This window comes from Canis aureus, chromosome 2, assembly GCF_053574225.1.
Source record: "Canis aureus isolate CA01 chromosome 2, VMU_Caureus_v.1.0, whole genome shotgun sequence".
Lineage (NCBI taxonomy): Eukaryota > Metazoa > Chordata > Mammalia > Carnivora > Canidae > Canis > Canis aureus.
In genome coordinates this window covers 54,191,743-54,205,260 of record NC_135612.1, presented here as the reverse complement: position 1 = coordinate 54,205,260, position 13,518 = coordinate 54,191,743, and the positions used below count along the sequence as shown (strand labels likewise).

At 60.6% G+C, this 13,518-nt stretch overlaps 1 protein-coding gene across 4 annotated transcripts; it reads left to right on the top strand.

Annotated features, from left to right (window-relative positions):
• Nucleotides 1–784: 784 nt before the first annotated feature.
• On the top strand, nt 785–13,140 carry FURIN (furin, paired basic amino acid cleaving enzyme). 4 transcript variants are annotated; one of them, XM_077872327.1, is made up of 16 exons: nt 785–861; nt 5,183–5,519; nt 5,919–6,017; nt 6,127–6,222; nt 6,571–6,699; nt 6,808–6,884; nt 7,180–7,268; nt 7,780–7,952; nt 8,592–8,804; nt 9,264–9,364; nt 9,488–9,591; nt 9,679–9,796; nt 9,900–10,079; nt 10,485–10,609; nt 10,719–10,829; nt 10,998–13,140. In XM_077872327.1, exons 2-16 carry the CDS (start codon nt 5,343–5,345, stop codon nt 11,585–11,587), a joined length of 2,382 nt encoding a protein of 793 aa, XP_077728453.1. In that variant the 5' UTR covers nt 785–861; nt 5,183–5,342; the 3' UTR covers nt 11,588–13,140. The 4 variants fall into 4 exon arrangements, with proteins under 4 accessions (XP_077728453.1, XP_077728445.1, XP_077728467.1 ...); XM_077872319.1 differs by lacking the exon at nt 785–861 and adding an exon at nt 1,497–1,651; XM_077872341.1 differs by lacking the exon at nt 785–861 and adding an exon at nt 1,497–1,651 and having other exon boundaries at nt 10,719–10,825; nt 10,998–11,581.
• The last annotated feature ends 378 nt before the right edge of the window (nt 13,141–13,518 follow it).

Genomic DNA, 13,518 nt, shown 5'->3' with positions numbered 1-13,518 from the left:
CTGAGAATAGCACCTGGCTCATAGTAAGTACCGGGTGGTGTTGGGTTTTGCCATTACCCCCTGTGTTAAGGAGGCCACATAATTCTGTGCGGCCAGGTAATCTCACAGGGAGCAGGACAGGATGGACAGAGACTGCTCTGCGACCTTGGAATAACCCAGCCCAGGGAGCTTTTGGCCACATTTCCCCTTTTTTTTCTCAGCTCAAGCAGTGGCGGCCTCAGCCAAGTAGCACAGACGTTTTCTAGGGCAGGGACCCAGGGAGGGAGAGGAGCCGGTTGGTATATTGCAAGTAGCTTGGATCCGAGCTCCGCCAAAGCCCCAGATCTCATCCAGGCTCTGAGGCCTGCTAGTTGGGGGACCTCGGGCAAATGGTTTAACTTTGGCTCCTCAGTTTCCTTATCTGTAAAATGGGATTAATAATGTCAGCCTGGAAGGATTATGTGGATTAAATAATGTATGTAAGAAGGAGGTAATGTAAAGTGCCCTGCAGTTGGTTTTTTTTTTTTTTAGATTTATTTATTTATGATAGACATAGAGAAAGAGAGGCAGAGACACAGGAGGAGGGAGAAGCAGGCTCCATGCCAGGAGCCTGACGTGGGGCTCGATCCCGGGACTCCCAAGATCGCGCCCTGGGCCAAAGGCAGGCGCCAAACCGCTGAGCCACTCAGGGATCCCCCAGTTGGGGTTAAAAAAAAAAAAAAAAAAAAAAAAGGTAAAAAAAAAAAGTAAAAGGCGTGGGCTATTGGCTCAGCTTCTCCACCTGTCTATATAGATGCAAACAGTCGTGACTCCTCCAACAGTAGGCCCTGGGAAGGTGCGCCCCGCCTCGCTCAAGTCTGACCTCAGAGGGGGCTACCCCAGGTCGGTCACCCCAGGACACTCAACCTGGTCATGCCCAAATTCACGGCTCAGGACTGGGGCGGTCGTGGGGGTGGGTGGGGAGAGGGCCAGGTCGCCCACAAGCCAGCCGACACTGAGCGCGTCCTCAAGCCTCCGACAGCCCCAGCCCAGGGTCCGGGTTCGGGTCTCCGCGGCCGCCCGCCCGGGGAGCTCCGGAGGCGCAGAGCCGGGGGCGGGGGGGGGGGGGCGCGGGCCGCTGGGCCGGGGAGGTGGGGGTGGGGGACGCGCCAGGCGGCCGCCGGGGCTTTGGGATCTCCGGCCCCACTTCCTACCTGCCCCTACCGGGCGCCGGAGGCAGCGGGCGCCGCAGAAGGCCGCAGGGCCTGGGCTCGGGGCCCGGAGCTACGAACGCGGGCCGGGGCGCGAGCGGCATGGGCGGGCGGCGGGCGGCGGCGGCCGCGGGCCGGGAGCGCGGAGGTGGCGCCGCGAGGGGGAGGGGCGCGGCGGCGGAGGAGGAGGAGCCCGGGCCGCCGCAGCCGCTGACAGCGGCCGGAGTAAACAAGCAGCGTCGCCGCGGCCCGGCGCTGCCCCCGCCCGCGCTGGAGCCCGAGCCCAGGCCGAGCCCTGCCCTGGTCGCGGGCCGGGCCGAGGCCGCCCGCCGCGCCTCCCCGCCTCCGCGCGGTGACGCTGCTGCTGGGCGCGGGGACGGCGCCGAGCCCAGGCCCCCGCCGCCGGGCTCTCCGCTCGGCCGAGGGGCGCCCGAGCCGCCGCGGCGCTCGCCTGGAAAAGTTACCCGCCTGGGCTCCCTCGGGTAAGCAGGAGGGCGCCGGGCCCGGGGAGAGCCGGCCGGACTGGGCCGCTGTGCGCCGGGAGTGGGCTCCGCGGCCCCGGCGTCCCGGCGCCCGGGCGGGAGGGTCGGGGCGGCGCTGACCCGGGCCCCGCGGCCCCCGCTGCCCGCCAGGCGTTGGGACCTGGCCCGGGGGCCGGCCCGAGGGTGGAGCCGCGGGGAGCAGGAAGGGCGCCCCGCAGCCCACCTGAGCGCGCCGGGCCCGCCTCGGCCCCCGGGCCCTGCCGGTGCCGGTACTTTTCCGCTCGGGGCCGGGGCGAGCCCTCTGACCTCAGGAAGCGTCCGCGGGGCCCCCGCTGGGGGCGGGATGGGGAGAGAATCCCAGAGGCGCCGGCGCTCCCGCCCCTCCGCGGGCCGCCGGGGGCCGCCGCCGGCTCCCCAGCCCCGCCAGCCCCGCGGTCGCGGAGGGGGTGATTCCGGGCCCGGCCTCGCCCCCGCCCGCACACCTGGGCGACCGAGGCTCAGGTGCGGGCTCCGCGGGCTGGCCGGGCTGGCTCAGGGCGCGGGTCGCTGCTGGGGCTACCTCCCGCCGCGGCCTGGCTCAGGCCCCTGCTTCCCTCGTGGGGTGGCCCGACTGCGGGGCTGCCTGCCTGCCAGACAGGTCTGACAGCAGTCACTGTGCCTGGTCGGTACCTGCTCTCCACGAGCCCCGAGGGGGCGGGGGGCGCGGACCCTCTGCCCCGGGGAAGGTGTGGGAATTCTATTTTTGACTTGGGAAGTGTGAGGGCGAGCCCAGGTGTGGGGGCCTGGTGAGGGCTGGGCAGCTGCTGGCCAGGTGTGGACACAGTGCAGAAAGAGTAGCCAAGCTTGACGTGTCTCAACCAGAGCAGCCCAGATTTTACTGTTTCCTATATGGGGTTTCCACCTAAGATTTGATTTTTTTAAATAAAAGGATTATGTGGCTTTAAAAAAAAAAAAAGTTTGACAATCTCGGGTCTAGCAGTTTTTACCACCAGGGAAATTGAGGCCCAGAGAGAGGAAGTTACTTGTTTGAGATCACACAGCAAATGAGTAGTTTGAGCAAGGACTGGAAATCAGAATTTCAGGGGAGCCTCAGGGTGCCTGTAACAGGACCTGGCTTGCTATCTGCTGGAAAGAGAGACTGGATCCTATCCACACCAGACCCTCAGTGCCTGGGAAACAGCAGCCGGACCTGGGGGTAGGTTCAGTTTGATGCTTCAGAGTGGCCATCTGTGTTGGAGGTTCCGGAGACCTTAGAACACAGCCAGAAAGAGCACTCCCAGCTTTCTCTGTGCCCACAGCACAGAGCCGAGTCCCATGAGTCCCATGTGAGGGGACATGGAGTCCCATGTGAGGGGGCATCGAAGGAGGCTAGAAATACAGCAAGCCTGGGGGGTTTAAGCAGAACTGGGACTCAGAGGGTGAGTCAGAGTCTGGGATGGGGGTGGGGAGAAGCCCATTCATTCATTGTTCTCAGCGCCTGCTCTTTTGGGAGGGGAGTGGGTAGGGATCTTCCCTCCCTCCGGGATGCTGAGGGAGGGCTGTCCAGGGGCTTCAGGGCTCTATGGAAGCCATATCCACAGCTCACCGTGGCCAGGGATGCTGGGCCAAGGGAGGCAGGCCCTTTCTTGGGGGATTGTTGGGTTGTCCTGAGGCCTGCTTTCTCTTTGGGTGCTGCAGGGTAATTAAATAATTGGTTAATCACCTTTAATGCTGAGCAGCTGCAGCTCCATTCACAATGTGCTAGAACCTGGGCTGGACCCAGATGAGCCTGTCTTGGTTTTGGGGGCTTCGGCGGAGCTCACAGCGCTGTGGTCTGGGGCGGCTTAATTGCCATCTACACCCATGTGGTGACTATTGCAGTGGGCAGAAGAAGCTTTGTTCCTATCTGGCTCTGCCCTCAGAGCCCCACCTCTATTAAATGAGGCACTTGGGGTCTCTTCACACCCTAGGACCTATGTTTGGCCACGCAGCCATTGCTAAGACTGACTTTCCGGAACTTGGTGGCCCAAGGCATCATGGGCCTGTCCTGGAGCCCCATGGACTCTGCCCCATCCAGGGTGAGGAGGAGTGGTACTGTGGATGCCTCCTGCCATCAGCTGTCAGGTTATTTTGGTGTAAACTGAAAATACTCTGGGAATTGTGTGTTGAGTCCCTCCCAGCCTGCAGGATGGGACTGCAGTAGGAGCAGCCAGGGAGACTGGTCGTGGCTGAGGGGAGCCCCTGGAGAAGCAAGGTTTCCCAGTGAGGAGGCCACCTGCCCAGCTTCCCTCTGCCTGGGTGAGCTGGGGAGCTTCATTTTTGCTGTGTGGTAGCGTGGCCTCCTTTGGGGTTGGGAGTGGTGGGGGCATCCGGGGCCCTGTGGGCAGGCTGTCTGCTCAATGAGCTTGGCACTGAGACAGGATACCTCCAGCAGCCCCGCTGGGGCCTACCCCAGCCTCTCCCCACCCCAGGGGCTTGGCTTCTAGCTAGTCAGGGGCCCTAAGTGGGGACAGTTATGTGGCCCCGGGCAGAGAGGTCCTGCTGTCTGTTTGCTGAAGGAGGAAAAACAACACGCAGACTATTGATTCAGCCTCACCTTGGCGCTCCTGGCTCAGCAGCCAGTGTTTGCCCTGGCTGCCTGGGCTCAGATTACGCAAGGCTGGTGGGCGTGGAGTGCTAGGGGGCTGCTGGGGGCCTCTGCGCCTAGGCCCGCTTCAGGCAGGGCTGGCGGCCCCAGTGTTCCCCAGGAAACAGCCTAAAAGAGGCTGGGTCCTTGACTTTGCTGATGGTCACCAGTCTGGGGGCTACCTGTGGAGGGAGGTGAAGTCCTCCACAGGAATCTCTGTGTTTGGCCCCCAAAACCCCATCCCTCTGAGGGTCACCCAGTGTTTCTTCCCAGGGGCTGTGGGTCTTTGCAGGTAACTCCCTGTGGCTGGGTCTGCTTTGCTGGGCCAGGAAACCCTAGTGAGCTGTGTAGACACCACCCATTAAAAAACTTTGAGAAGCCAACATTTTATAAAATGTACCTCGGAATTTGGAAAATATATAATGATACAAAGAAGAAAATAACAGTTATTTGTAATCGTCACCATCTTGAGAGAATCGTTAACGTTTCAGCATGTGTTCTTCCAGATTTTGTTTTGTGGCTATATATAAGTATACATGTATAAATAGTTCTTTAAAAACAAAATGGGGTCATGTGTAGACATACTGCGTTATAACCCATGTCTTTCTTACTTTGTGGTGAACATTTATTCTGTTGTTGTTTCTGATTTTGGATGACTCAAGCCTGATACTCTTCATCCCACTTCCGTATTCTTGTGTGGAAGGAGGCTTAGGAGCCGTGTGTGTGTGTGTGTGTGTGTGTCTGTGTGTCTGTGTGGAGGGGGTCCGTCCATCTGGCTGGCTGGCTGACCTGGCGGGGAGCTGGATTCCCCCCATCTCCCCCGGGGCCCTTTGCAGGCCTGGATTGAGCCATGGGGTGGGAAGGCAGCTTTAGCACGTGGCTGGGGTGACCGACTGTCTCCCCCTCTTCCTCCCTTGTTCCCTCAGAGCCGGCAGCCCTCCTCCCCTCACAGCCCTGCCCTGCTCGGCCCCATGCCCCCACCAGTCAGCCCCGGGCCACAGGCAGTGAGCAGGCACGCGGGAGCCGAGGCCCTGTGACCAGGCCAAGGAGACGGGGGCTCCGGGGTCCCGGCCACCTGTCCCCCCCATGGAGCTGAGGCCCTGGTTGCTATGGGTGGTAGCAGCAGCAGGAGCCTTGGTCCTGCTGGCAGCCGACGCCCGTGGCCAGAAGGTCTACACCAACACCTGGGCTGTGCACATTCCCGGAGGCCCAGCCGTGGCTGACAGCCTGGCACGCAAGCACGGCTTCCTCAACTTGGGTCAGGTAGGTGCTCTGACTGCCTGCTGGCCTAGGCATAGGGTGTTCACTGCGGTGGGGTTGGTGAGGGCAGGGGTTCAGGCACCAGGACCAGGAGCTGTGGCTGATCTTCTCCGGCCATCTGGGGAGTAGGCACGTTCTGGGTGGCAAGGGGGATGGGAGCAGTGGCTCCTCCTGCTCTTGGGCTTCTGACATAGGTTGTTCGGAGGAGCAGACTGTCCCAGGGAGGGTGAGTCCCTCTCCGTGCCCTGCACCTCCTCGCGGGGTCCTGGGCAGGGAACAGATGCCCTACCACCCCCTGCCGTTGCAAGCCTCCCCTTGCAGCCCGGTTGTCCACCCCCGTCCGCTGCCTCCCCAGGGACTGACAGATGGAAAGCCTAGCTCAGTCTCCCTGCTCCGTTGCAGATCTTCGGCGACTATTACCACTTCTGGCATCGAGCGGTGACAAAGCGGTCCCTGTCGCCTCACCGCCCGCGGCACAGCCGGCTGCAGAGGGAGCCTCAAGTGAGTGCGGCCCCAGCCCCTCTTGCTGCCACCCTTCCCTTCCCCCTCTCTGGAGCCTCTCCTGGCCTTCCCTCCTCTGCCCACATGCCCCCCCCACACTCTGTCACAGGTGCAGTGGCTGGAGCAGCAGGTGGCAAAGCGAAGGATCAAACGGGATGTGTACCAGGAGCCCACAGACCCCAAATTTCCCCAGCAGTGGTACCTGGTACGTTGCTTCCTCAGGTCATGGGTCCTCCTCCCTGGCAGTATCCATCCGGCCACTGAGGGCTTTCATGGGAGAATGAGGCTGACTTGGCGGCCTCCCCTCATTCTTCCTCTTTCTGTCTGCCAAGCCCTGTCTCCCCAGCCCTTCCTGCTAAGCCTGGGGGTTGCCCATTCAGAGTTCTTTACACTTCCATGGAACCCAGCTGACCAAGGCTAGCATTGCAGGAGCAGGGGCAGATGGAGAAAGAGGTTTTAGGGGCAGTGAAGGGATTCCTCGGGGGTCCCCCTAATCTCACACAACCAGTCACATCCTGTAAGTCCTGGAGTGCTGGGGTTGGTGTCTCTGCAGTCTGGTGTCACCCAGCGGGACCTGAACGTGAAGGAGGCCTGGGCTCAGGGCTACACGGGGCATGGCATTGTGGTCTCCATTCTGGACGACGGCATCGAGAAGAACCATCCAGACTTGGCAGGCAATTATGTGAGGAGGTGGGGGAGGGAGGCACAATCCCTCTTGAGGGGTGTCTTGGTAGTCCTGCCCTGCCAGCTACAGTCAGACTGCTCCTGATGATGGCCATGTCCTCTCCAGGATCCTGGGGCCAGCTTTGATGTTAATGACCAGGACCCTGACCCCCAGCCTCGGTACACACAGATGAATGATAATAGGTAAGTGATGGCAGGCCCCTGGCCCCTGCCTTACCTCTCTTCTCTTGTACTGAGGAAGCAGGGTTGATCCTGGGTTAAGACCTGCTCCCCCAGTAGGCTGAAGTTCCCATAGTCCTGCTCCAGTTTTGCTCAGAGTAGAGGTGGCCACAGAGTGGACATTGTGGGAGGGGACTGTACACACAGGTGGGGCAGTGATCGTGGCTGGTGGGGGAGGGGGATGCTGATCCGTCCTATTCCTCAGGCTGCACCTGCCATGTTCTTTCCGCTGCTAATGTCATGCTGTTGGTCCCGGCAGGCATGGCACACGGTGTGCAGGCGAGGTGGCCGCAGTGGCCAACAACGGTGTCTGTGGTGTTGGCGTGGCCTACAATGCCCGTATTGGAGGTGGGTGTGGGACTTGACAGCCCTGTCCTTTGGGAGGGCCCTTTGGGATCTTCTCTACCTGCTTACCGTCTGGCCAGTGCCTGACACTTTGCCACTGGGGATCCTTTTGACCACACGGCTGTTCCTTAGAGAATCTTTGACAACTCAAGCCAGGCCACCAGTGCTGGTGGCCCTGTGCTGTGGGGCAGGGCGAGGGTTTCTTAGCAGGATCCTCCCTGAATCCTCTGACATCTTACATGGCAGGGTTTGATCATCACGGTCCCTTAAGAATGCAGAGGCTCATTCTAAGCCAGGATATGTGGTTGAAGGCAGGATGTGTTCTCTCTCCATTTGGGGTCTTGCCCTGGAGAGCCAGAGGCAGGCCAGGGAGTTAGGGCTCAGGGTTTCCCAGCACTGGCCTCTGCCTTCCCCTGCGTGTCCTCTAGGTGCAGGGCTGGGTGTGCTTTGGGGGGGGTGCCCCTAGAAGCTAGACCCACGCAGTATCCCTCTCCTCACCCCCCTCCACGGCCAGGGGTGCGCATGCTGGACGGCGAGGTGACAGACGCGGTGGAGGCTCGCTCTCTGGGCCTGAATCCCAACCACATCCACATCTACAGTGCCAGCTGGGGTCCTGAGGATGACGGCAAGACCGTGGATGGACCTGCACGCCTTGCCGAGGAGGCCTTCTTCCGGGGGGTTAGCCAGGTGCGGAGGCACGGGATTCCTCAGGAGGTGTCCCGGCTTGGCCTCTCCAGGAGGCTGGGCACTGTCTCTCCTAGCTTTCTCCCTGTGTTTCCCTGTTTTTGTTAGTTTATTCTTGTGTTACACTTTAATTTTTTTTAAGATTTTATTTATTCATAAGAGACAGAGAGAGAGAGGCAGAGACACAGGCAGAGGGAGAAGCAGGCTCCATTCAGGAAACCAGATGTGGGACTCGATCTCGGAATTCCGGGATCATGCCCGAGCCAAAGGCAAACGCTCAACCACTGAGCCACCTAGGCGTCCCTTGTGTTACACTTTAATTTTACACAAGGCATATTTATTAAAATGTTAATGGACTAAAAAAAAAAAAAATGTTAATGGACTAGATGTACAGAAAAAAAGAAAAATAAGTGAAAAATCGCCCATCATTCCAGCCCCTGGGAATCACCAGTCTGGACATTTTGGTAGCAGCCCAAGTCTGTTGTCCAGCACAAGCACCTGACCCAGCAGGGGTCTCATGGGGTGTGGAGGAAGGGCCCTTGGGGATGGAGCCCCAGCCTTCCCAGTCCCCAGCAGCAGCACCCTCCCGCCAGGCCTCCCCAGGCCCCACCTGCCAGTGACCCTGGCACACACTGTCCACAGGGCCGCGGGGGACTGGGCTCCATCTTTGTGTGGGCCTCGGGGAACGGGGGCCGCGAGCACGACAGCTGCAACTGTGACGGCTACACCAACAGCATCTACACGCTGTCCATCAGCAGCGCCACGCAGCTCGGCAATGTGCCCTGGTACAGTGAGGCCTGCTCGTCCACGCTGGCCAGCACCTACAGCAGTGGCAACCAGAACGAGAAGCAGATCGTGAGTCCCACCCTGGTTCAGGGGGCTGCTGGCGGGGGGGTGGGAGGATCTGAAGATAGGGCTGCCTGCTGGCTGGGGGGGCGAAGGGCGGGGGCTTTCCAGACCACTAGTGGCAGGGGTTGGTGGCTCAGGCCTCACGGAACGGGAGCTGGGGGGCTCACTGGGACTGAGAATGGGGTCATGGGGCTGTCTGAAACCCTTGAGAAGTGTAGACTCTGTCTAAAGATGTGCATGGCCCTGAATAGTCTCCAGCCTGGTGCTCAACCCCTCGCACCTTGGGACACTGAGGCCCAGAAAGGGCCAGGCATTGGTCTGTTCACAGCCAGTGAGTGAGGCAGCAGCTGGGACTGAGGTGTCCTGGCCCTGGCTCCCCTGCTGTCTGTTGGTGCTCTGGGCCTGCGGGCAGGCAGCCTCCTAGTCCCTGCACCCATCACAGGCCCAACACTGTTCTCATGGTAGGTGACCACAGACTTGCGTCAGAAGTGTACCGAGTCTCACACTGGCACCTCAGCCTCGGCCCCCTTGGCGGCTGGCATCATCGCCCTCACCCTGGAAGCCAAGTAAGTCATTGGGGACTGAGGAGCAACCCTGTCCCCACCAGCGCCCCCTGCAGGGCAGCCCTTTTTGTCTCCACCTTCTCTCTAAGGAGACTGAGCCCTGGCCTGTCCTTCCCACCTCTGCAGTAAGAACCTCACCTGGCGAGACATGCAGCACCTGGTGGTACAGACCTCAAAGCCAGCTCACCTCAATGCTAATGATTGGGCCACCAATGGTGTGGGCCGGAAAGGTGAGGACAGGGTGGCCTGGTGCACTGGACCGGGGTAAGGTGGGGGCCCTCTGCCTCCCAGCTGACCCCGCCTTCCCTGCCCCACAGTGAGCCATTCATATGGCTACGGGCTGTTGGACGCAGGTGCCATGGTGACCCTGGCCCAGAACTGGACGACGGTGCCCCCCCAGAGGAAATGCATCATTGACATCCTCACTGAACCCAAGTGAGGGCTGGACCCCAGCTGGGAGGGGCGGGTGGGGCCTGAGGGTTACAGGGGGTGCCCTCTGGGGCAGGCTGGCAGACCGTCCCTGCTGCTGTCTGTACAGGGACATCGGGAAGCGGCTGGAGGTGCGGAAGACTGTGACCGCCTGCCTGGGGGAGCCCAGCCACATCACACGGCTGGAGCACGCACAGGCCCGCCTCACCCTGTCCTACAATCGCCGTGGCGACTTGGCCATCCACCTGGTCAGCCCCATGGGCACCCGTTCCACCCTGCTGGCTGCCAGGTGCTTGTCTTCTCCCCTGCCCAGCTTGTCCTGTCCTTCCCACTCACACACATTCTTAGACTCATCACAGTCTTAGTAGCCACTGCATTCTCGGGAGTGCTGGTGGCACTTTAGGAGACGGATGATTTTGTTCTATGAGACTGTCCTACACTCAAGGGATCCCTGGCTTCTACTCATCACATGCTGGTAGTGTGCCTGCCTGTGCGCAGCAAGCACCTTCCATGTTTCCAGAATCCTCTGACTGAGAACATCTGGCCTACTGGAAAGCAGCAATAGACATTTCCTGCCCAGTGGGGTTGGTGCTGTGCTGGAGGAGGGCGTATGGTCCATGTGTTGTGGCCTCGGCGTCCCCTGGCTGGGGTCTCCCAGAGGCCTCCAACAGTCACGGACACCCTCTTCCCCTAGGCCTCACGACTACTCCGCAGATGGGTTTAATGACTGGGCCTTCATGACAACCCATTCCTGGGATGAGGACCCCTCTGGCGAGTGGGTTCTGGAGATTGAAAACACCAGCGAAGCCAACAACTATGGTACCAGGGATGCCTGAGGACTGGGCAGGAGAGCTGGTGGGTTCTGGGATTCTGGCCGTGGTGCCAGTGCTCCCTAACCCCTCTTTCCTCCTCCCCTACCTTGGAATAGGGACACTGACCAAGTTCACCCTTGTGCTGTACGGCACAGCCCCTGAGGGGCTGCACACACCTCCTGAGAGCAGTGGCTGCAAGACCCTCACAACCAGCCAGGCCTGTGTGGGTCAGTAGTGGTGGCTGTTGGGGTTTGGGGTTAGGGTTGGGGGGTACAGAGGGGACCTGTCCCAAAGCCCAGTGCTAGGTGGAGAAGGGGTTTGAAGAGCCCTTAGGATGACCATAACTCTGGGGCTGAAAGTTTGGCTGACACCCACCTTCTCTCCCATGCTGGCAGTGTGCGAGGAAGGCTTCTCCCTGCACCAGAAGAGCTGCGTCCAGCACTGCCCGTCAGGCTTCACTCCCCAAGTCCTCGACACACACTATAGCACCGAGAACGATGTGGAGATCATCCGGGCCAGTGTCTGTGCCCCCTGCCACACCTCGTGTGCCACATGCCAGGGGCTGGCCCCCACGGACTGCCTCAGCTGCCCCAGCCATGCCTCCCTGGACCCTGTGGAGCAGACATGCTCCCGGCAGAGCCAGAGCAGCCGCGAGTCACCCCAGCAGCAGCCACCCCGGCCACCCGCAGAGGTGGAGGCAGAGCCCCGGCCACGGGCAGGCCTGCTACCCTCGCACCTGCCAGAGGTGGTGGCTGGCCTCAGCTGCGCCTTCATCGTGCTGGTCTTCGTCACTGTCTTCCTGGTTCTGCAGCTGCGCTCGGGCTTCAGCTTCCGGGGGGTAAAGGTGTACACCATGGACCGTGGCCTCATATCCTATAAGGGGCTGCCCCCCGAAGCTTGGCAGGAAGAGTGCCCATCTGACTCAGAAGAGGACGAGGGCCGGGGCGAGAGGACCGCCTTTATCAAAGACCAGAGCGCCCTTTGACAAGCGCCTACTGCCTGCCCCTTCAAGCCCATCCCTTCCTTGGGCACTTTTTAATTCACCAAAGTATTTTTTTAATCTTGGGACTGGGTTTGGACCCCAGCTGGGAGGCAGGAGGGGCAGAGACTGCCTTCCCACCCTACCTTTGGGCCACCTGGCTGCCGGAGGCGGGGCCCCAGGAACAGCTGGGGGGGCGAGCAAGGGCCTCGCCCCACCTCCAGCACCTCTTCTGTGTGGAGAAAGGAGTGGAACCTTTAGGGCAGCTTTCTGAGGTCCAGGCCCCAGCCAGTGTTCCCTGCGGAGTGAAGAGGGTCAGCCCTTCTCTTTCGGGATCCTGACCCGGGCTGTGGCTCTTGTCCCTTCCCTGTTCCTCTAAAGCAATAATGGTCCCCATCCAGGCAGCAGGGAGGCTGGCCGAGGGGATATTGGAAGGAGGAGGCCACCTCTCCAAGGGCTTTCGTATCCCCAACCCCGTCCCCCATGTCTGGTGAGCCTCTTGAGGAAGTGGTGATCAAAGGAAGGGACCAAGGCAAGGCAGGTGCTTCCAGGGTGCGTGCGCAGTCGTATGTCCCTCTGCCCATCTCTGCCACAGCTGGCCACCCGCCAAGCCCCGTGCTGGTGTCCTGACTGCCCTACCTTCTCGGGCCCCCTCCCCTCCCGCCAGGGCCCAAGTCCCTGTTTTCTGAGCCCGGGGCTGCCTGGGCTGTTGGCACTCACAGTCCCGGAGCCCCTGGGTGGGTGGTGGGGAGGGACGGTGGCCTGGCCGGCCTCTCCCGCCTCCCACCCAATGCTGCTTTCCCCTGTGGGGATCTCAGGGGCTGTTTGAGGATATATTTTCACTTTGTGATTATTTCACTTTAGATGCTGATTTTTTTTTTTTTTTTGTATTTTTAATGGGGGTAGCAGCTGGACCACCCACCTTCCCACACCCACTGTCCACTCTGCTGTTCCCCCGGCTACCCTGGCCCTGAGGTGTGGGGGGCTGCAGCATGTTGCTGAAGATTGAGGAGTAGAGCCCCAAGTCCTGAAGAGGCCAGCGGGCAAGCCATGTAGGGCCCTAGGAAAGGGGATCATGGTGGGAGGGGCAGGCTGTCATCCGTGTTTTAGATGGGGCTCATTGTGCCAAGGGCTCATGGGTCACTGGTTCTCCAAGTGCCAGGGGTGCGCAGGTGGTGGCACTGAGCCCCCTCCCAACACTGTGCCCTTGTGGAGAAAGCACTGACCTGTTCTGCCCCCTTAAGTCCCCCTCTTCTGACGTGCCTTTCGCACCCCTCCCATTAGGACAATCAGTCCCCTCCCTGTCTGGGAGACCTCTTTTCTTTCTCTCCCCTAGCCCTTCTTGGCACCCAGCCACCTGCCCAGGGGTGTCCTCTTCTCTCCCATCCCCCCACCCTTGTGGCCAGCCTGGCTGATTTTGTAAGATACTGGGTTGGAGCCCAGTGATTTTTTTTTTTTCTTGTAATTTAAACAGGCCCAGCATTGTTGGTTCTATTTAATGGACACGAGATAATGTTAGAGGTTTTAAAGTGATTAAACGTGCAGACTATGCAAACCAGGCCTGGTCTCCTGTGTGGTGATGTCGTTCTTCCTAGGACCCCGGGACTGCCTCCCGGCTGGGACCGGAGCCAGGATGGGGGCCAGTTAGCCTGTCCCACGGGCCTCTCAACAGTGGGCCCAAGTCAGGTCTCCAAAGTTCCTCTCCCACAGAGTTTTAGGGCCCCCTTTGGGGAGCAGTGGGATGTGTAAGGAGGGTGCAACTGGAGACAGGCCCCAGGGTGTGGGACGTGTGAGCCCCAAGAGTAGGACAAGTGGAGCACTTCCACCCCCTGGGGTGCCACCCCCCCAGCAGGATCCCCTAGGCGGGGAGGCTGAGGTCTAGGTGGGGCCTGACCCAACCGCGATGGAGGGTTTTTGCCGGCCAGTGTCCGCTCAGG

Coding starts and splice junctions, on each gene's coding strand:
- FURIN (XM_077872327.1), top strand. CDS start 5,343: ATGGAGCTGAGGCCCTGGTTGCTATGGGTGGTAGCAGCAGCAGGAGCC. Junction 6,885..7,179: donor ACACAGATGAATGATAATAG/GTAAGTGATGGC, acceptor TGGTCCCGGCAG/GCATGGCACACGGTGTGCAG. Junction 7,269..7,779: donor CTACAATGCCCGTATTGGAG/GTGGGTGTGGGA, acceptor CTCCACGGCCAG/GGGTGCGCATGCTGGACGGC.